This window comes from Penicillium oxalicum, chromosome V (assembly GCF_001723175.1).
Source record: "Penicillium oxalicum strain HP7-1 chromosome V, whole genome shotgun sequence".
NCBI lineage: Eukaryota > Fungi > Ascomycota > Eurotiomycetes > Eurotiales > Aspergillaceae > Penicillium > Penicillium oxalicum.
The window spans coordinates 2,080,089-2,102,232 of record NC_064654.1 but is presented as its reverse complement, the minus strand read 5'-3'; the positions used below and the strand labels follow the sequence as shown (position 1 = coordinate 2,102,232).

The following is a 22,144-nucleotide window of genomic DNA, read 5'->3' as shown; positions in this document are numbered from 1 at the left end:
GTAGGTCACGAAGCAAAAGTCAAAATTGCCCGGTTATTGTCAAGCCCGTTAGAGTCGGCCAGGATGAGACCCGTGACACTCGATGGCAGTAACGCCATGGCTTGCTGCCTACGGATTAAATCTTCTACTTTGCGGGCAAAAGGTAGCCAACCACAGAATCCTACCAGCCCTCCGAGAGGTTGCTTGATCTGTCCGACGGCACAGAAGAACGTCCACAGAGCAGTTGCCATACCCTGACTGATTCCACAGAGAAAGACGCGGCTGGCATCTCCCCCCACTCGTTCGATTTCATCCGCCAGAATTGCGAGCAAATGAGAAACAGATTCTCGCAGGCCTTCGAGGACCAGCTCTTGCCGCTCTTCGACATTCTCGAGAGACCACACGTCGAACCAGGCCCACTGCATCTCTTGAAACCTCGTAGAATACAGGGTCTTTGCCGCAGGAAAGACCCAGCGAAAATGTGGTAAGCTGTCCGGGAGGGATTTGAGCTGTGAAGTAGTTGACTGCAACAGATCTTCACAGAACTCCAACGCGGTGCTTCCTCGTCCGTGTAAGAAGATAGCGGTATGGGTATGTCTCTCTTGTGGAGCAACGACATGAGGCGAAGGGAAGTCCATGTTTCCTGCCTCAAGAGGTTGGTGGTGGGCACCAAGTATCCCAAGGGAGGAATATCGCTGAAAGGTGCTCTGGACTTATCAGTCACAGGCAAACTGAACTACACCTTGTGCTACTGCTTCTTGATCCGCAGATAGACAAAAGCGTAGCGACCCTAGTATCAAGCGCCACTTACTCAAGAGGCTGGAGGCTGGAGACTGGAGTCTGAGTTCCGTCCAAGTTCCTTTCAGGAAAGTAAGACGCTCGGCGAGAGATTTGTTGGATGGCTGGTCATAATTTGGCTGCTGATGGGCGCGCAGTGGCCCCCGGAGTGCTTTAGCAGTGTCCACCGCCTCCTCTTCCATTTTGTACTCGTCCAGAGCCTAACGAAGCATGCTATTCTGGCTCAAAACATTATGGCACTGCTTATGGCGACTGAGGTTGAAACGGAGATTTTACTATTTGAAAGATTTGCTTTCGTCTTGAGAAGAAGAATTGAAATCTATAGCCCAAGAGATGACTACACAAAACGCATCACATTGCAAAACATGCGATATCCAAGCTTGCGATGTGGCAGATATGCACAGCCAGCACTGATTTGACTGGTAACGTCCTAGAGCCTCACGGGCATTTTGGCAGTCGATGAGAGTGATGGAGGGAGGTCAGTCCACGCAGAATGGATGGATGCCACTGATAGTATGAATTCATCAATTGATCCGACATGGAACCGGAGCTTCTCTGATGCCTGAATTTTCAGGACGCAATCGAGTGCCCTACATTGCGGGCAGCCGCGGGTGATTAGTCATGTGACGTCAAACCTGTCAACGCGTTTTGTTTACGGCGAGACAGGTTGCATTCTTCTCCCCGGAAACTCGAAACATCACCACTTCCTGGACTCGCCCCTCCACCCGATCCCCTTCTGGCCGCCCCCTGCCTTGCGAATATAATTCTTTGAAAACAAATCACCCTCTCATTCATTAGTCCCCTCATTCGAATTTGTTGCACAGCTGGCCATGGCGGTGCGCCGTTCCGCGCGATTGCGCAGTGTTAGCGCCCAGCCCTCTCCCGCTCCCGAGGTCAGTGTGCCCTGGCAACGCCCGCTATTTGACACTTACAAGACGTCAAGCTATGCAAAGTGGAGCCAAACCGAGCCATACTAACTCAACTCGATGGATATAGCCCCAAGATGCCGTGAACGAACGCAAAGTTCCGCAAAAACTGGCGTCTGTTGTTGAAGAGCGCGTGGAGACATCTGAGCCTGACCAAATCGCTGTCCACACCCCGATGGCTAAAAGATCAATTCAGAGAACGCCAAATGCCCACTCCAATGGTGGCAAGGCGGAAACTAGAACTCCAACTTCTGTTCCTGCCGTCCGACCATCTCTCGAGGAGATGCACCCTAGCAAAGTACAAAAAAGCACAACCAAACGTGTCGACACCGGCATGGTCCTAGGCTTTAATCCCGTCCAAAAAGATGCCGACGGGAATATTATCAGAAACTCCGCTATCCAAAACACTCCATCCAAGTCAACCGCCTCCCCCGCACCCACACTCTTCGGTACCCCCGGCTACGAGTTCAGGCGCGGAGAAGAGTCTCAGCTGAGTGACGAGGCCAAGCAGCTGATGGACAGCGTTCGTGAAGAGGTCGCCCGAATCAAGGAACAGATGGTTCGCGATAAGTCAAAGCAGACTCGACAAGAGCAAGAGGCTGAGGCCACGCACGGCGACAGAAAGATTGCGAAGCCCAAGAGCAAGGCTAGCCGCTTCAGTGACGTCCACATGGCCGAGTTCAAAAAGATGGACTCCATTGCCGGGCACCCTTCATCCTTCCGAGCCACGCCGGGTCGCTTCCAGCCCGTGACAAAGTCACTTAAGCGCACCAAATCTAAGGCGGAGTTAAACGATGCTCCTTCGCAGGATGGCTCTCCCTCCAGAACGTCCACCAAGGCTTCAAGCGAAGATGTCTCAGCCGTTGCAACCCCGAATGCTAAGCGTGCTAAGCCAAATCCTGTCACGTCGGAGGCTCGTCCTCAGCTTGAGGAGAAGCGTGCTATCACACCCAAATCTGCCGCGCCACGGGTCCGATCAAGAATTACCAGCTCGATCATGACACCGACCCGGGCTTCAATGGCACGTTCCGGGTCTGTCAGTATCAAGGCCCCAAAGACTTCATTGATCCCTTCGCTGGCACGTTCGCCCTCGACGAAGGGTCTTGCCTCCCCTCGTACTCCGCGCACGGAATTCAACCCTCGGTTCAAAAGCAGCCTTCCTACCCTAAATCATCTGAAGTCCATCCTCCGCAAACGTCAGCCCTTGTTCTCTCGCGATCCTGCCAAGATCGCGGCTGGAACGCATGTCGCCGCGCCTGACTTCAAGTCAGATCTGCTTCTTGGCTCCAAAAAGGAAGAACCCGATCTCGCTCCGTCGCCGTCTCCAAAGAAGCACGTTGAATTCACACCCAGTGTCAAATCGCGCTATAACCTGGCCCACGCGTCACCCTCCCGGCTCAAATCTTCTACTACTCATGCTCATCTAGATCCTTCAGATATCAGCTATCCTGTTCTTCCTGCTCTCACGCCCGAACAAAGTGCTGCGATCAAGGAAGAGGCAGATTCTGACGTCATTCTGTCACCCACTGTCCGGCACGTCCGCAAGTCAACCGTGGCTGGGGGAGAATCTAGCTATCCTGAACTTCCTGTCGTCACCCATGGTATCGCGCACGGGCTTGCAAACAAGAAGAGACACCGAGACGATACGGACGATGACGACCTGCCAAGTGCGGACAATGTTGAAAACGTGCCTCCGTCAGAGCCGGCGACTGAAGCCCGAAGCGCAAAGAGACTCAAGAAGTCCACTCCCGTTATCTCAAGTCCAATCAAGGCACGAGTGATCAAGACGCCTTCTCGCGTCTCAACCGCACGTGCGGCGACTCCGCGCAGTGTGACTGCCAGCGCGAAGCAGAAATCACGCGGCACCCTCAGTCTCAGCCGCTTGAACATGTTGGCTAAACCTAAGAGCAAATCTTGAACGGTCTCGACTTGACCTGGAAGTATTCCAAACTTCAGACATCAGCAATTCTTTTCAAAACATCCTCAGGCGTTCACTCCCGTCGGGTTACGAGTCATTCTTGTGCTCGAGATCTTGTCAAGAGCGCAGTCTCCTACTGTTACGAGAGCACTTTTATCTTGTGTCGCGATGTGATCTCAGAGTCCTTTTGTTGTGCAACTGTTTCGTTTTATTGGTTGGACTTATCCTTCATTCCTCATTGTGGAGTTCCGCGTCTGGTATTGGGCGTCTAGCATGCATCACATCTCTCGGGCAAAAAGAGGTTGATGACTCTGGCGTTCACGGTCCCTTCTCTGTCTTTCTCTACTTCTTGTCTAATCTATCCCTAGTCCGCTCGAACGACATTTCTGTTACCATTTCAACGTGTCTGCTTTCATTTATTGCTTCCGGCGCTACGCTATGCAACAGGTTCAGTTGCGCTGCAAGTGCTGAAATGCAGGCGTCGATCTTGGCCACGCCCCAAGGAAGGGACAGGCATATCATTAGGGGCCATGTTAAATCTATGCGTTGATGATACAAATAATGAAATCATGAATCCTTTTCATCATTGTTCAAGAGATCATTCTCTTACTTACGCGAAGTCTTACAGAAGATCTCCGAGATACTCTGGGTAGTCCAAGTGAACAGGCTTGGAAATAGGCCTCATCCATATGCAACCTATCGCAAGCCATAGAGAAGGTTCTCCGGCTGCGAAGGTGCGTAAACTCAAATAACATGCGTTGTCCGAGGTGTCTATATACATGCAAGGTATCATTCATCGTAGAGGAGGAATTACTGGAAACGTAGGAAATACATGGGAGGATACAATGCGAGTCCCATGGTCATAGCATTTGCACGTAAGGAATCAAAGCGCCGCCTGGAAGAATTTCCCCCAAAATACCAGAAGAAATAGAATAGAAAACAAAGACATTAATCGCTCGGGGATGCATAAGAATAAAACAAAAGGAATTTTGAGGAGTTTAAAGCAAACGCAACGGGGGGCATGACGATCGTGGTGCAGGATAGGATACGGGAGGTAAGAGTGAAGCATAAAGTCGAAACGCCAGGGTGTGATCAGTTTTTCATGGTGGCGAGGAAGGAATCCAGGTTGTACTCTTCTTGGTACTGGCGATCGTCCCAGAGTTCTCCAAGATCATCAAGCCAACCCTTCTTGCCCTTCTCTCGGACTTCGCCATCAATGTCGACCATATCGACTTCATTGCCGGATGGCTCGGCTGGTTTTTCTGCGGTTTCGGCCGTTTCTCCGAGACTGAATAGATCCAGGAGTTGATCAGTGTCCATAGTGCCAAGTCCAGCGTTCTGTTGATTGACTACAGTGGATGCGACATCAATCTTGAAACGTTGGAGACTAGAAGGAATACAGTGTTAGTTTGAGGTCTGAGAGACAGGGCAGAGACGACGTGAGAACTTACTTCAAGATCTTCTCCTCCAAAGTACCCCGAGTGATCAATCGGTAGACATTGACAACCTTCTTTTGACCAATGCGATGGGCACGGTCCATCGCCTGAATGTCCTTTTGGGGGTTCCAGTCATGCTCGACGAAGATGACAGTGTCGGCTCCAGTGAGGTTAAGGCCCAGGCCACCAACACTAGTAGTCAGAAGTAGGACATCGTAACTGGGATCAGTATTGAAACGGTTGACGATGTCTTGGCGTTTTGTAGCCTCAACTCCTCCATCCAGACGAAGGTATTGGACCGATGGAAGCAGCTTCTTCAGAACATCGTTTTGAACGATATCGAGCATTTCTTTCATCTGACAGAAAATCAGAGCACGGTGCGGGCTGACGAAGCTTGCACCCGTGTCTAATTCTCCCTCAGCAGAATGATCAAGCCCGATACCACAGTCAACAAGCAGATCACGCAATGCGGAAAGCTTCGGCGCGTGCGCGACGTCTCGAATGTTGGACCGCTTGTTGGACAGATAAGTTTGCACCTCATTGTACTGTTTGTGGCCCTCCTTGACTACCAAAGCGGGAGAGTTGCAAAGACGGCGCATGTACTGAAGAGCCTGGAAGATGTGCTCCTTGTCGGAGCGATCCGTACTGCCAACCTTTTCTTGAATTTCCTTCTGTTCCTTCTTGGAGAAGTCTTCAAAGAGTTTCTTTTGCAGCTCACTGGGATCGCAGTAGTAGTTCTGAATAATCTTTGGAGGCAAGTCATTGAGTACTTCCTCCTTGAGACGGCGAAGAAGGAATGGTAGGACTTGCTTGTGCAGAGCCTCAATGGCGAGAGCACCAGCCTCCTGTTCCTTGGAAGATGACTTGCTGAATCGACTTGCCGCAATAGGCTTCGCAAATCGGTCCAAGAAAACCTTTTCTGTACCCAGGAATCCAGGCATTAAGAAGTCAAACAACGACCAAAGCTCAAGCACGTTGTTTTGAATTGGTGTGCCAGAAAGAATCAAGCGATGGTTGCTCATTAGCTTTTTCACAGAGAGTGTAATCTTGGCTTTGGGGTTTTTGATGAGATGACCTTCGTCGAGGACGCAGTAGTTCCAGCTAATGGCGCCGAGCAGTTCGTTGTCATTGCGACACACATCATACGACGTCACAACCACATCTGCTTGTGCAAGCATGGGCTGAATTCTGACACGCTCCGCTGGAGGTCCGACGTAGGCGACGCAGTTCAAAAAGGGAGCATACTGCTTGACTTCTTGTTGCCAGTGACCAGAGAGAGAGGGCGGACAAACAATCAAACTGGGAAGTTTACGGGCATCCAGGGATTGACTCTTGGCAAACTCTTCGGCCCGCATGTGATGGTCACTCGCGACAATACAGATGGTCTGCAATGTCTTGCCAAGACCCATGTCATCACAGAGAATACCGTGAAGGTTGTAGCGGTTAAGGAAAGCCAGCCAATTGACACCATCTTGTTGATATGATCGAAGTTCCGCTTTGATGGCCACAGGAATCTGGAAAGGCTCAACCTTTCGTGCATCAAGCATTTGGGACATGAACTTGCGTTCCCGATCGCGACCCTTCAGCAATTCCTCGGACAATCCAGGAGGATCTGGAATGCCCGCTTCCAATGGAACTAATTTGACCAATGTTGCGAAAGATGTCGTTGCCAAAAGGCGCGTGTCATTGTCAGAGTCGCTCATGCGGCCGAGGACAGGAACCACGAGGAAGATGACATAGGGCAAGATACCATCCTCCATCACATGGATAAGATGATATATGCATTCAATGGCACCTTGACGATGGTGCACGTCCAGTGCGTTATTGATAGTCGGAAGAACCTTTTCAACCAGCATTGTCATGCCTTCAACAGTGATGACGCTACAGACTGTGGCAAAGCATTTGGCAGCTGCATAGCGAATCACAGAAAGTCGGCACTGCAAAGCCTTGGCTATGAGCGGCATCAGGTCAATAACCCAGGGATAAAGACCAGGGTCAAACTTAGGAAGGAGGGCACGAAGTGTAGACAATCCATCCACAACCTCCTGTCCAAGCTCATTGCCAGGTTCGGCGATGGTCTCAGGAAGCTCGCCTTGCAAAGCCTCTTTCAAGGGACGCTCTACGAGTGATGCCAAATTGGGGATTTTCTCCATGAGCTGCGCACCGAATTTGATGGTCAGCTGCTCAAGAGCATCCTTGGCACCGCGCCGCATGATCCGGGCCTCTCTCGCATCGCGCTCGAATTTAGCAGCATCAGGGTGGTCACGGCGATCTTCTTCCTTCCGGAGCGACAATATGGATTGCTCGAGATGGGCGTTATGAAGAAACTCGGGGGTTTCTGATGTATCCACACAGCAGTACTTGACCAGGTTCCCAATGATCTTGTCAACTGGCCCGCGCTTAGTTGCGGCGGTGTAATACTCTATCAAGCTTGCAACTGCTGTCGCGGAACGTTGTTGAAGCTCAAAGTTTTCCTCCGTCTTGATGCTGTCCATCATACTCTTGATAATATGGCCTGGTTTCTTTGGAATGTCACAGAGGGCGACCAAAGCACCCGCAGCAGCAGCCAATACACGCATGTCCCGTTGCTCTCTCATGATTCGCGCCTCGTCAACCGCAGTTTGTGCCGTCATGCGCGTGTCATTGAGGACTTGTGTCGCTGTGATTCTCTGGGCGGGGGTGAGATTCTTCTTCAAGCGGTCAAAGTCCGGCCCGATGAGTTTCTCGGCGTCGGCCAAGGAGAATGCATTGGGGCCGGCTTCAGGGTCACCTTGAACAACCACGGCTAATGTGGGCAATCGGGAAGGAGACACGTGCGCATGATCTCGGAAGGCGTTGAGCAAAGAGTGGCATTGCGCTCGCGAGACATGCAGATAGCAGGCAATGTCTGAATACCAGGGCGGACGCTCAGTTTCAATGATTGGTCGGAGGCGTTCGCACAAAGAAGTAGAATATTTACTCTCGGCCCCGGAGATGCGTGCATATTCTTCAATGACCATAGCACTCGCAAGCTGAGATGTGGATGCTGGATGGTCGAACCCATCGAGAATTGTCGACCAGAATGGAGGAAGTTGATGTCTGTTCCAAAAGGCCAGCAGCTCACCCAGGGCCTTTGCCGCGTAGATTTTGGATCTGAGCATAGTGTCCACACCGACGAGGTCGATATCGCCTGATAACATGTGCCCATCAACATTGTGCGCGGACGGTGGAGGAGCCTCTTTCTTTTCGGACTTGCGTCTGCGACCCCCCTTAGCCTCGCTCCCACCCGGGGTTGCGCTCCCGGGCGATGAGGCCTTTGTATTAGGAAATGGAGTGGCGACAGAAAAGGGCACCCCAGATGGTTTGATGAACAGACAGGCATTCATGGGGATTGGGTATCGCGGGACACCAAATGGCCCAAGTGTCAGCGCAACCAAGGGCTCGACGGAGGCTGAGAGCTCGCTTCCTTGATTGAATGATCCACGATTTTCCATTGCCTTGAGCAGCTCCGACCAAACCTGCAAAGACAGCTTGAGAACCCCCTCGTTGCGCTCCACTAGGAGATTCTGAAAAATCAACCTGAGAGCCTTGCCATCTACCCAGTCCGTGCTACCTTCGCCTTCGAGTTTCAGGAAGGTCATGAGAGCGCGTAGAACGGCAGATCTGACGCTGGTGATGGTATGGCGCAAAAATGGGTACAAGCGGGGGACCAGGTTTCCGAAAGACGCATCTGGATCGTCCGCGGCATTCGCCTTCATCGCTTCGAGGACCTCTGGGAACGTACACAGCTTGGCTAGAAGATCCATGACAGACCCTGTGCTAGCGCTCAAATCGTCTTGAAGATTGGACAGGCATTCCCAAACAATATTCATCAGTGTTCCAAGGGTGCCTGTACGAGATGCGACAAACTCCTCGGCAATTGGTACCAAGGTGGCAGCACTCACAGCTCGCACGTCATCGTCAAAATCTGCCAGGCCTTTCATCACAGCCTCCAGAACACCATCCATCAACACCGGATATTTGAGAAGAACATCTTTACGAATTGCGACCAAGTAGCGCAGACCAATCATGCCACCATGACAGACCTCCCAGATGGGGCGATCCAAGTCCAGATCTTTTTGCATGATGATACGGTACAGGCACTTGTACACCAGTTGAACAGATTTGGGCGACAAATGGGAAAGAAGAGCTCCAAGAGTCTGACCCACTGTCTCGCGAATCGGCGCCACGACATTGTCTGAAATGTAGTCACCAAACCGATCCAGAATGAGGACACAAATCAAGCGGCACGCAAGGTCATCCAGCCATCGGCGGTTCAGCTGATCGTTCTCCTGACGACTCTTGCCTTCCAAACGACCGGCCCCTGCACCTTGTACCCTGACCACCTCTCGGAGGGCCATTGCTGCCCCATGGCGCACCTCCCAGTTGGGATCGAAGATATCGACTGAGAGAAACTCACACATGCACTCCAGAGGCCACCCAGCGCCCTGGTCGACAAGACTTGGCTGAATGATAGGTTTTTCGGGTGCCACTGGCCCTTTGAACTCGGAGACGATCTTGGAGTCGTCGTCGCCGCCAGAACGATCCAAGGAGAAGTAGTCGGCTTTGCTGTCGCCATTTTGTTCGTCGCCATTCTCAGCTTTGATGGGATGCGGTGTCGCTGCCAAAGGGGTTGTGGGGTTATCGGATGTACGGCGGGAGGACAAATCCACAACACGCACCTTATTCGCTCCCATCTTGGCGCTGTGTTTGTTCTTGCGTTTGAGCTGATTCAATTGTCGCTTGCTGAGGCCTGACTCATCAACTTTGGCGGCCTCATTAGGGAGGAAGGCCAACGGGAAGCTGCATCTTGCAGGCTGTTCTCACGGGAATTTGTAGGCAGAGTGCCCGAATGCTCGTGCTTTGGAGCCGGTGTAGCTGGCTTGGAAACAATGGATTCACCAAGGTCGATATCATCGTCCAAGAACTCGCCTTCGAATCCCAAGCGCCCGTAAAGTGTCTTCTTCTGATGCTGAAGACGCGCTGCCGGATCCAATGCGGCCAAGGAGTATTCATGCTCCTTTCCACCACTACCGAGAAGCCGTTTACCGTACTTCAAGACTGAGGCGATGTCGAGCGTTTCGAGGTCCAGGGGCCTTTCCGGGGAGAAAAATAGCGTCTCTGATTTGATCTCTGCCTTGATCTCCACATCATCGTCATCATCTGCGGAGGACTTGATTTGGAGGCCGTCATCCTCGTTGGGATCATAGACATCGGCGTTGGCGACGATGAGACCGATTGCCCGAGCGGCGGCGGTGCGTGTATCCCAAGATTTGGATCGGAGATATGGAAGAATGCGGCCTAGGAGGTTGAAAAGTTCATCCGGATGCTGCTTCTGGACATCAGCCAGTTGTTGAGCAGCAGTATTCCGAATCAACTGGGTGCTACCAGTCTCCAGCAGTCTAGAGAGGTGGTTGGTCAGTCAAGGTGGGTCCCCCACATCAAAGCATCCGCGAGCAGCGATCAGGTGACGTCGAACCGGGGTGTACTCACGTGACAAGACGGTCAAGGCTGCAGTTCTGATTAGTATCAGGTGACTGACGCGTCATGATTGGATTATGATCACTTACCGGGAAGTCATGGCGGCCCGTCACTCTGACGCCGAGCGACCAGCACCACCGTCTTCGAGGGTCCGTATCAAATCAAGACAGATGAGGGGGGGGTAGATAGTTGGAGATTAGAGGAGCAAGGTGACGCGAAGAAACGCACGTAACGCGATGAGACTGTCGAGCAACGGGTAGACCAATAGAAAGCAGACCAACGCCTGAACACCGTGTAGAAGGGGCCCCCGAAGGCTGAGTCAGCAGAGAGGATTAGATTTCAGTACAGCGAGCAGATTCGAGGTCACGCAGCTGGGTTTATATCATTGGGGGCTTCTGCCCGGCGCGCTGGTCCATGTTTGAATGTGTGGCGCTAGGCCGCATTAGGAGTAGTGGTGGTTGGGCCTCCACTCTCAGGTTTTTCAGATCACGTGCTGATCGCGTTGGAGATGATTAGCGTGTTCACTGTTCAAATGCGTGCAGTGTGGTGCAAGAAGGCTCATGCATGGCGGGAGGTTTCATTCTATCACTATTGAAGCATACATAGCATCAGGTATTCTCGTTTCAGCTTTGTGATATCTCTGACTCTGGTTCTCCCTGATAATATACAATCTCACACATCATTTGCTTCTCCAGGTGGAAATCAGTCTCTCATCGGAATTGATAGCATCTACGCTTATCCTGTGTCTTCTTACATATTTTGACTCTTCATTAGATTTCTCCCGGTCTGAACTTCCTGGAATTAGCTGGAGTACCAGCAGGTATCAGTGTTAGTGATGCTTTGTGCGCCGATGATATATCCATCGTGTATACTTGTACTCGGGTCAATCTGGCTTCCACTACGTTCGTGGGAGCGTGGAAAGCGACTATCAAGCCTGGCTCGATTCCTGTATCATAGTACCTCTGTAGTTGCCGAGGTCTCTCCCGTAACTATACTGTTATCGAATTTATTTGCCAACGCCTCGTGGTTATTATGTTGAGAGAGTTGATCATAGACGGTTAGCTATCCACTAGGCAATGCCAAGACATGCCAGAAGACCGCATGGGGCCCGAGGATCATGCCGGACATAGTTCGCAAATTCATTCCTCTGCGAACAATGAAGGCTTGTGTACAAAGCTTGAATCAAAGACCAGCTAGGTACCTATACCCATCTGATCGACCTAGTGATTTTCTGAGAGATACACTGAAGCAGCTTTGAGGGGTGGTCATCATTTGGCTCAACCCCCAGACTGGCCAAGGTCAAAAGACGTGCACCCGGCGCGAAATATACCTTGCTTAGCGGGAGGGGAACCTCTTGAAACAGATCTGGCAATACCCCAGCTCCTCCATTCCGGTCATTCCAAGCACAATATTGATCCTGCAAACCCTCATGCCGGCGCAACCTCCTTAGGTACATATTGACGGTCTGCGATAGATGTAGGTACGACTTCCGAATATTCACCTTACAAGCTCAATGCATTCCGCACATTCATATACGAGCTATATCTTGAAGGCCCCGAGGATTGCCACCTGTTATACAGGGCTGGAACGGCCATCCCGTCGTACTATGAAATCAACCTTTGACAACGGTTCAGGCTTCATAGGCCCCACCGTAAATTCGTAAAGGTCACTTTAGATAGGTTGTCTTGCTTGAGAGACCCAACTCTATCCTCATTCTTTCGCAGACTCGACAAGCTCCTGGTCTAGAAACAATCTCAAATGCTGCAGAATGGGCAACTGAGTATATATCGTAGCCCAAGAAGCCTGAACAGGAGACTCCCGAAGCTGTCCATCCACTGGTGGAGTCCAGCTTGACTACCTAATCGTCGGCTTCGAAAGAATTCGGTGTTCCAGCACCTGGGTTTGACGGGACCCGCCGTGGAAAAGCGTCTGTCCTGATGTTGCAGAGAATGAACGTGTCACAGGCTGCTTCTCGTAAGAAGACGCAGCTCTCGCTGCGAGTCCCACAAGGTTGGCTCCCGTTCCTATGCTCATTGAACGGACAACAAGGCCTGCGATCATTGAATAGAAGAATATCACTTCAGAGTATCATTTCAAAGAAAAAGTCCAGGCGGTCGGCCCTTCGAGCTTTCTATACATTCACAGGCTCCTGGAGGAATTGCCCCCCGTGAGACAAAAAAAAAGAACCAAACGCATTCTCACGAGCAAAGAATCATGGCATACGAGTTTCACCAGAACTATCCTATGACCGCTGAGCGGCGAGAACAGCCTTTGCCTCTTCCTCCTTTCCTAGCAGACCCAGACTGCGGATCTGCTCGGCCTTGGGGGCGTTCTCACGTGGGTGAGCAGCCTCTGCCTTGCGGTACGCGGCCTGCATCTTCATCGTACGGAGAGCCTGTGGTCGGAGAAAAGAAAAATTATTTCCCACGCTCTTACAAATGCCGAAACGGAAGCGTAGATTGAAAAGAGCTCAAGAACGTACCTCTTTCCGGTGGTGGAGGCACTCATAGTAATCTTCCAGCGCGGGAGCGCACTTCTTCTTGCCAGCTTCACCCTCCCCTGAGTTCACAACATAGCACCCAAGAACCTCTTGCCAGAAGGGGTAGCAGCGGGAGGGACCTTGATCACGAGAGAAGAGTCAGTGGAGGATCAAATCATGGTCTCGGAGAGAGTCCTTGCAGTGCGGGATCGTGGGCTATGAATCACCCGCAGCCAAGCAATAATCACGGCAGGGGACGCCTTGTGACACATACCGCCGTGGAGACCGTGTCCTGAAGCCATTGTAGGGAAGTAATTGAGAGATTGGCAGCGTTCGTTGACAGAGAAGCGGGCAGGAATCTAGTGAGGTTGCCGGGAGATGCGACGCTTTCCCTTTCGTTCCCGAGATGTCGAGTTGGTCCGTGCGCCCCGCCGGATGCACCTTGCGGGTTGACGTCGCTTGTTAGTATAAGGACACCTCATCTTCCAGTCTATTGCGACGGATCGCCATGTCGCCTGTGGAAGGGCTATCGGACGCTCATGTCGTTCTTCTGGCTACACATCTTTGTGCAGCTGGCGATATATCTGGCCTGTCGGCCCTCAAGTCGCTCCATCCCCACTGTTTCCCAACGGAACGCTTCCTGCGCATTATCTTGACGTACCTCCCGGAGAGCACAGAACCTACGGCATATATCCCACTCCTACAACAGTCGACGGAGAACCAAACAGTCGAACCTGGAGATGCCAAGATTGATACATCGGCTGTCAGCAGTTTAAGCGAGGAGCTTGCGCGGAAACGAGTGCAAAAGCTCCGTCTCAGACCATTGCTGCGCGACGATGAGGAGCAAGAAGTCCAGTCCGCAGATCATTTGACACAGTTTATTATCCACCGAGCGCACTTGGTCGACACTGAAACCGCCCTTCAACCTCTCATCCTGAGCCTCACCTTCCCGTTCTTTGAAAGTCGCCCCGTTCTTCGCACATGGTTGATCTCAAGCCTTCTTCCAGCTTTGCGACTCAACTACGAATTTTACCCAGATCGCGAGGAGACCATATCACTAGCAGTTCTGGAGTCGATGGACGATCAGACTGCGATCAATGTGCTGTTATCAATAACAAACTCCAAGGGCAACGAGATGGACTTGGTCAATAATCTGAGAGGCCTAATCGGACCGTGGTTGTATGGAAGCAGTCGGACGAAGAGGCGCAGGTTGAATGAGAACGCTCGTCAAAATACAATTTCCTTCGTCCAAGGAACGCCCAAACCGCAACTCGATGACTTGGCTGGCTGGGAATACGTGAATGAATGGTTGCTTTCAAGAAGCCTCTCAGATTACAACAGCGTCGTTAGTGCTTTCACCCGTTGGAAAGGCCCGGGGGATATTGACCTTGGAGGCTACGATGACCCGGACACTCAATTGCCCGCCGAAAAGAAAAAGGAACTTCTTTCCCGTTACGCCCAAGCTGGGCTATCTGTGGTCTATGCACATGCCGACCCGTCACAATCTGCCTTGGATCGGTCATTCCAGATCGTAGAACGCGTGACAAAGCTTCTAGAACTCGAGGAGTTCTCGTACTTGAGCGCTAGTGACACATCTCTCCCATCCGTGGACTTTGACGCCGAGCGCATATCCTCTACTTCACGGGCCTCGCTCTTTCAAAATGCCCTGTTAATACGTGCGAACCCCTTGACTCGGCCATCATCGGCCTCTGTGTCCTTCTTGAGTGCTTTGTTGCTCTCTCTACGAATTATGACGCAATTCGGCTATCCCATTCAATGTCGAGCGGCAGCGACCATTTGTCTGCACAATGGCGAGGATGCTCAGTTGGCAGAGGTTAGGAACCTAATATCCGCGGCTGTCAAACAACAAAGAACGCGAGAGAGCTGGGAGGTGGCCCGGTCACAGCTGCTTTGGCTACGGAATTGGCAAGCAGATCACTCAAGGACTGTTGATGACAAGCCATGTGCTCCCCACCACGGATTGTTCTGGAAGATTTCGCGCTATACAATCGAAAGGGAAATCCTCAAAGCCCTGCTCGAGGCCAAGGGTGAGCATCACCTCTTTGAATCCTATTTTGTCTGACAAGGCGATTACTGACAAATTCCACAGAGTATCAATTGGCCGCAAAGATCTATCTTCAACCGGGATCACCCATGAATGTCGAGCAAGTCGAGGCGGCTGTAGTAGAGGCCATTTTTGCAGCTTATGATAATGCAAGTAATGGCAATCGAACTCGAGGCGGCATGCTAAAAGCCAACGACCTGTGCGTGTAAAGTCATCCAGGAGCTAAATCACTCGAGATTACTGACAGGGTGCATAGTCTACAAGCTTTCGAACCTCATTTCCCATCGTCTGTCAGTTTAAAGCAAATCAGTGCTCTTATCGCTGCGACGCATGCCCTGTCTTTCTACTCTCTTACCCTACAACATGGCGTACCTTTTGAGCCAGTGAACATCCGGGTGCACCCCGACCCTCTGTGCCTGGTTGAAAAAGTGCTTGACCAAAACAAGAACAGCTACACGAAATTGGACGATCTCTTATCGATTGGCCGCAACCTTGTGAAGGCTGGTCTTTCAATGAGTCCATCGCCAGCCGATCAAGAGTCCCATTACCAGCAGGAGCAGCTTTCAGAGGAAGACGCACTTGTCACAGCCGAACGGCGGATCACCTCTCTCGCCATTTCCTCCGCGTTGAACTCCGACGACTTTGGTACAGCGTATTCATATATACTCACCCGTCTCACACCATCATCCATGTTACCGACATCCACTCCTCTGCTCTCCCAGTCGGCTCTTCCGGACGACGTCTCCTGGCGCGCAGTGTATAACGCAGGCCGTTACCGCTCCGCGTCACCCAATCCATCCGCGTCTCTGCAGTCCCAAATCACCCATCTCTCCCAACGAATGGAACTTCTTTCTCTTGCTTTAATCCTTGCCCCTTCACCAGATCCTCTTCCAGAGATTCTCGGTGCCTGGCGCCGCTGTGACGAGGAGATGTCCTCGCTCCGCGCACGAGAACAACAAGAAGAAGATGTCTGGGATGCCAAAGGCGACAGCCTCTCAACAGTTCCAGGTGGTTTCGGCCCCACCGATTCCGAACGCGATGCATTTGACACAGCCCAACAACGCACGGCTCGACGTGCTCGTGCCCGTTCGGCTATGCCGCGGAATCATCCGCACGAGGCGCCCATGGGGCTCTTCGAGGTTGCACGGGGTGCGGCAATGGCCTTGCATAAGAATGCCTTTCCATTACGTGGAGCCTCGGACACTTCTCGTCCATCGGCGAGTGTGAGCACGGCGGATGCTGACCGCTCTATCTCGCCTGACGACGGCGAAGGCCGCGTGCGAAAGAGGGACATGGTCAGTAACATCGTCACGGGTGGGTTGGCCAGTGGTATCGGATGGGTCTTGGGCGCGGATCCAGTGAAGCGGTAGTGAGGTATGAGGGGAGCTGCCGACTTGCCCAGCCGCTCGCGGGACCCCTAGATTCGACTGCCATAATGACCGAGTGATGATAAGAATAATGACCAACATGAATCCGTGTTTCAATCCCGAGGCCCTAGAACATCTCGATTCCCCTTTTCATTTATGCGTAGGATGTAGGTATCTACAAACCATGGGTGCTTGCCCGGAGTGAAAGTGCTATTTCCTGCGTGACCTTGATCACTAAGAAGCCTCTATATTTGAACCACGGCCATAACGTCTACAGACTACATCCCAAGCTTTAACTATAGATGTACAAATTTGCGGACCCTCGCAACTCGGATGTGAAAAAAAGAATTGAATTTTGAAAGAGGCACTGAATGATGCTATCTGCCAATGATGTGCTATCAACTGGGTTTCCTAGCGGAGCACAACTTGCGAATGCGGCTCTTTCATGGAAAATGATATGTTGCTTCAAGAAAGAACAACCGCGCGATGGCGACCGAGCTGTGTGAGCTGTGGAGCAAAGTCGAGACGCAGAGAAATAGAAAAGAAAGTCTCGAGGGATATGTAAGGAGGGGACGGCGAAAACACACGAAATTGGTTGACATGGAGAGTTGAAAGACAAAAAGTGCGGGCATGACATGGAATGTGTGGATTCAAAGGCCGTGAAAGATCGTATGTGTAAGTGCATTGTGGAGTCAATGGCATGGTTGCTAGCGAAGGGGGATCCGAGTATCCAAGTGAGAGGGTATGATTAAGAGAAGAGACAGTCGCGTTCGACCGAGTGCCGGCCCAGGTGGAACGGGAAAGGGGCATCATGACAGAAAAATAGCGCCAAAAACAATCAGGATTGAGAGCAATGGAAAAGCACACTGCGAGAGCACGTGAAATTGCAGTGTCCATTCGTTGAAGCCACATTGACAACCAGGTCAATCGATGGGAGGACCAGCCACTTGGGGTTGCTGAATAATCTCAAGCTCCGTCCTTGAAATGGAAAGCGAAGAAACGAGGACGATCTCTAAGAGACTGGGATTGGAATGATAATTTTGACCTTTCTGCCCGAACGCGATCCGATCAATCTTTCCAATCCCAGACTTGTCTCACAAAGTTCGCCATGTTAACCTTCTTGGTCTTCATGTCCAACATCCAGGGATGTTCCAGCATCCGCCAGGGTGTTGCACGTCGTGGAGGTTCTTTCTCAAGGCTGTCGGCGAGCTTGTTAGAAAAAGCGGGAGAGAAGGGAGAGACAGAGAGACTCGGGGCCGGGGGTTTACGTACCAGCACTCGATGAAGTACTTGAAGTTGTCTGACCAGCGGATGTTGTTCTGGGGTTCATCCTTGAGCTTCGGAATGGGCTGTCGAACGATATACGTGAGGAGGTCGATGAGACCCGCGCGCGGTTGCATCTCCGTCCCGTCCGCCGGGAAAGGGAACCGGTGCTGCGCAACCTCCAGCAGCGTGACACCCAACGACCACACGTCGGAGGTAATGGTGTATGATTGACCGGTGATACGTTCTGGGGCCATATAGTAGGAGGTTCCGATGAAGGTGTTGGCATCCCCCTTCGTGCCAAACTCACCACTGACACCAAAATCGCAGAGTTTGACCTGACCATTCCGGCATAAGAGAATGTTGGATGGCTTGATATCTGCACTCTTGCATTAGTGATTGTTTCATGTCTAGGTGGAGCAGTCACGCAGGCAGTTAGCATACCTCTGTGGATGATTTTGCGCCCATGCAGATAGGTCAATCCATTCAGCACTCCTTCCGCTACTTTACCAAGAACCTTTTCTCCGGTACGGCCTCCAAGTTTCTTGACCTCCCGGTAGATACTGTCCAAGCTTCCTCCTTCGCAAAATTCCATGGCGATCGAGATCGTGCCGGTCGACTTGTCCATAAAGGCACCGTAGTACCGACAAATATGATCCGATGCACAGTCTTTGTTGAAATTAAGCTCGCGAACAATTTGCTTCTTGACATCCGGATTTGGGTCCGTCGTGATAATCTAGCATGAGCATTGTCAAAGTCAGTCAAAAAGCCGAGAATAAGAAGATGAGGGTAGAGTTGAGACAACTGACTTTCAATGCGAATACAGTTTTCCCGTCTTTCAATTTGCATCGGGTGACTGCACCACCAGCGCCCTCCCCGAGACTTCCCAATTCCACAATCTTTTTCTGCTCACTGGCAGCATGCCAACCCTCGTCGTCCAAGTCCTCCACATCGAGCGGTCGGCCCTTTTCCAGACTCAACTTGTCCAGATCAGGTAAGAGGCCGTTCACACTGTTCTCACGTTCCATCTGCACGCTGCCATCTCGGTCAGAGTAAACCGAACTGATCGCTGATGACGGATCGGGTGTACCGCCTGATGGTTGACGGAGTCCCATGGCGAACGAAAGCGCCGAGTAGGAGGTATTTGCTGATGCCGGACCGCTCGCCTTGCTCTCGAGGCCGTTTTGCGTGTTCAGATTTGTAGAGAGAGGAGGTGGAGCAGGCCGACCGTTGGGTCGGTAGCTTGTCTCCTGCGGGACACTTTGGCTACTCCCCATGGGAGTCGCCAATTGGAGACGTGGCAGAGAGGGCCGAGAGGCTTGCTGTGGTCTTTGCAATTGCGGTTGCGATGCGTGACTCGCGGCGGCGGGCGGTTGGCCGCCGCCGTTGACAGGTTTTGCATTGGGTGACGGGGGAATTCCCAAGGTGAGCCTTGGAGCTCGAGGACTGCTGGTATTACTGCGGCTTCCAGGCACCGGGGGGCGCAGCAGCGGTACAGAAGATGTCGACATGTTGAGATTGCTTTGCCGGTCGCCGGGAAAAAACAACTCGTTTGGATCAGCCAACTGAGCCAGAGTGTCGTTGACGTGGGTCTACCGCGGGGGATGGAGAGGGGTATGCGAGTGAGTGATGGGACCAGGTGGACAAGCGGGAGCGAGAGTCAGCACAATCTTCGATCGGACGAGGGATGTTTTGAAAGCGAGCGAATGGGAGACAGGAAGCGGGGAAGAAAGGATTCGAATCAGTTGTTCAGACGACGGATGTGAGAAGAGAGAAAGAGAGAAAATCGACTCGAATAGTGTAAAGGGAAGAGTAAGACTAGTCGGTGGTGATAAGGTGGAGGAGAAGAGGAGCAGGTGACCACCAAGGATCAAATGCAATGCGGTTCCACCTGCCGACCGTTTGAGCGAAAGACGGAAAATATTTAAAACCAAAATTTACAGGAGGAGGAGCACCATGTGCTTTTGTCGTCAAGGTCTGTCGTGATCACTGACGAGCCAATATGAACTCGATCATTCTGTTCAGTCTTACGCGTGTGGTGTGGCAGAGGGCCGAGAGCATCCAGCATCGTCATGTCTATCCAAGCATCTCCCTCATCAGTGGCACTGGGAAGAATGGAACCACAGACCTCAGTAACACAGCCGCCGAGTGGGACGTGGCCAAGCAGTGTGAAGGGAGATGCTGAGGATCGGAGGCTACGGGTGGGGGCGTGTTTCGGAACGTAGGCGCCTTTGCTGAAACACGACGATCGCCTTTGCCTAGTATGCGTCTCTGGAAAGCTCTTACTGTGATGCTCAGCCAGGTTGGCCATGGACAAGCATGGACAAGCATGGACAAGCATGGATCAAGTGGTCCGGATGAGCTATGGGGTATAGTCTTCTTCCGCACAAATACCTAACGACTTATCACAAGGAGTCCTGGAAGAGTTCTCGAGGAGCGATGATAATAACTGAGAGAGAGAGGACCGCCCAAGGCCGGGACCATCCAGTGCATCCACCCGGTCGCTCAGACCACAGGCAAAGGTTATCTTTTCACTGACCGGTCCTATTGTGCGAATGCAATTGGACGTCTCCCCGATGTGACCTGAAATTCCAGGCTTGCTGTGAATGGGCCTTGAATTCTGAACCACTCGCCGGCGAGCAACTGAGTATGAAGACAGTAGATGCATCGTCGAGGCTGACATACGCCGAGATATGGGAGAAGTTGGCCTCACAAAACGCACAATAGTCCACAGGGCAAGGTGGATCGATCGTCTGGTGGGACCTGTGTCGACTTTTGACAAGGCTGAGAATCACTCGATACTGATAGTAATGAGGAATCGTATTTTCTCACCTGGAAAATGGTACAGCCAAGCTTCAACCCTGCTCCTCAACCCTGCTGCTGTTATCAGATTCATGGCTGCCTGGAAAGTTGGAGTACAGTACCACTCCTTCTTGCCGACTCCACCGCAACCGGGTTAAGCCCGGCATCGCCATTGGAAGGGTGATGCTCCATCAACAAGTTAGTGGCGTTTCGTGGACATCAGTGCCGAGTTACCGACTCTACCGAGCGTCAATGTGCTGGGCGACTGTTGAGAGCGAATGACCAGCTTGCCACAACGAGCCCAAGTTGTCCAAGCATGGCGAGTGCCCAATGCCTCGACAATTGAGCTGCGTATGTAGCACTTTGGTCAACTGGCAGATCATAACCAGAAGTGGACCGTGATGGGAGTGACCAAGAGACAGACGGGATAAAGCGGCTGTAGCGAAATGCACAACCACCAAAATGTGTGATTGCCCGAAGTATCAATGCCCCACAGTAGTATCAGGCACCCAGAGCTAAATGAAAGTGATGAAATCTTGTAGGGTGCGCCCGCGGGCCTCCCTCAATAGACCCTTCAGGGTTATAGGCTGACGTGTCAAAACTGGGGAAGCTGTCGGGACTTGCGGCGGAGAGGGTAACGTGATCGCTGGAGCGGGTTAAAAGTGTATCGGCTAGTCCAGACCAGGCGGATAAGCCCTAGATAAAGCGTCTCATCTCTTCCGGGCCTGGAGCAGTATCTTGTCTCTGCAGCCTGATCGGCTTGCCGACATTGTAACGGCGCAGCCACTGCTCAGTACCGTATCCTTCTTCCACTGGAGCCAGGGTCCCAATTCAAGTTCTCCATCCCTTTGAGATCCAGGTCAATCTCCAGAGGCTCCAAGTCGGGAGCTCGAAAGGTGCGAAAGGTCATATGGGCGTACTTCTACCTGCCCATACGAAAGGTAGCCATGTTTGGGCATCAAGCGTGGTGAGCCCATCACTGATCTTCTCGAGAACTGCGACAGAGGCCACTCTATCATGAAGACGCCATTATTTTCGAGGCAAGTGACCGAGAAATGGGAGCCACCTGCGCTTCAGTCAACCGGAGATCGTAGAAACAGTGCTTGATCTCGTGATCACGGTTCGGATTTGGCAACACCAATTCCCAGAGCTCAGAAGAGTCGTTAGCTACGGATCCTCGAATTTTCAAGCAATAGAGCCATGCACGGTGTTCTCGATCTGGCTTTTCTTTTTCTCTCAGTTCGAAGGGGAGCCTGATATCCGGTCCGGGTACTTGAACAAGATCAAAAGGGAACCCACGACGGAGTCGGCGAGTGTTCGGCAGTGAAGGTGCATCAGAGGGGAAGGAATATTCTGAATCAGATAGATTCCATCATCTGGAATATTTGAAGAGACGTTCCTTCAAGCTCTATGCCACTGGCAGAGACACGCGGCGAAGCCACAATACTAAGTCACACGGTTGGTTGACCGACAGGGAATGAGTCTCGATGTGTGCACGACACCTTGCCCTTGAAGGCGAGATCATGACCATGATAGGGACCAAACCAATCACCTATCCTGAAAAAAGTCGCTCCAGATGGTTGCTTGGTTGCCCAAGCACAAGGCGCTGTTC

The 22,144-nt window shown here is 51.9% G+C and overlaps 6 protein-coding genes across 6 annotated transcripts; 2 read left to right on the top strand and 4 right to left on the bottom strand.

The window, feature by feature from the left end:
* Positions 1–5: 5 nt before the first annotated feature.
* Positions 6–959, bottom strand: POX_e06763 (uncharacterized protein; the record flags this gene model as incomplete). Its single annotated transcript, XM_050115579.1, has 2 exons — positions 6–622; positions 791–959. 2 exons carry the CDS (start codon positions 957–959, stop codon positions 6–8), a joined length of 786 nt encoding a protein of 261 aa, XP_049968039.1.
* A 648-nt stretch (positions 960–1,607) lies between these two features.
* Positions 1,608–3,621, top strand: POX_e06762 (uncharacterized protein; the record flags this gene model as incomplete). The annotated part of the gene is made up of 2 exons (XM_050115578.1): positions 1,608–1,670; positions 1,774–3,621. The coding sequence occupies 2 exons, from the start codon at positions 1,608–1,610 to the stop codon at positions 3,619–3,621; spliced, it is 1,911 nt and encodes a 636-aa protein (XP_049968038.1).
* A 1,092-nt stretch (positions 3,622–4,713) lies between these two features.
* Positions 4,714–10,656, bottom strand: POX_e06761 (putative helicase mot1; the record flags this gene model as incomplete). The annotated part of the gene is made up of 5 exons (XM_050115577.1): positions 4,714–5,008; positions 5,073–9,840; positions 9,903–10,477; positions 10,569–10,586; positions 10,646–10,656. 5 exons carry the CDS (start codon positions 10,654–10,656, stop codon positions 4,714–4,716), a joined length of 5,667 nt encoding a protein of 1,888 aa, XP_049968037.1.
* Positions 10,657–12,798: 2,142 nt separating this feature from the next.
* POX_e06760 (uncharacterized protein) lies at positions 12,799–13,337 on the bottom strand (the record flags this gene model as incomplete). Its single annotated transcript, XM_050115576.1, has 3 exons — positions 12,799–12,951; positions 13,039–13,175; positions 13,310–13,337. The coding sequence occupies 3 exons, from the start codon at positions 13,335–13,337 to the stop codon at positions 12,799–12,801; spliced, it is 318 nt and encodes a 105-aa protein (XP_049968036.1).
* Positions 13,338–13,543: 206 nt separating this feature from the next.
* On the top strand, positions 13,544–16,470 carry POX_e06759 (uncharacterized protein; the record flags this gene model as incomplete). Its single annotated transcript, XM_050115575.1, has 3 exons — positions 13,544–15,083; positions 15,146–15,299; positions 15,357–16,470. The coding sequence occupies 3 exons, from the start codon at positions 13,544–13,546 to the stop codon at positions 16,468–16,470; spliced, it is 2,808 nt and encodes a 935-aa protein (XP_049968035.1).
* Positions 16,471–17,535: 1,065 nt separating this feature from the next.
* Positions 17,536–19,241, bottom strand: POX_e06758 (MAP kinase kinase MKK2/SSP33; the record flags this gene model as incomplete). The annotated part of the gene is made up of 4 exons (XM_050115574.1): positions 17,536–17,665; positions 17,740–18,109; positions 18,175–18,466; positions 18,540–19,241. The coding sequence occupies 4 exons, from the start codon at positions 19,239–19,241 to the stop codon at positions 17,536–17,538; spliced, it is 1,494 nt and encodes a 497-aa protein (XP_049968034.1).
* Positions 19,242–22,144: the final 2,903 nt, after the last annotated feature.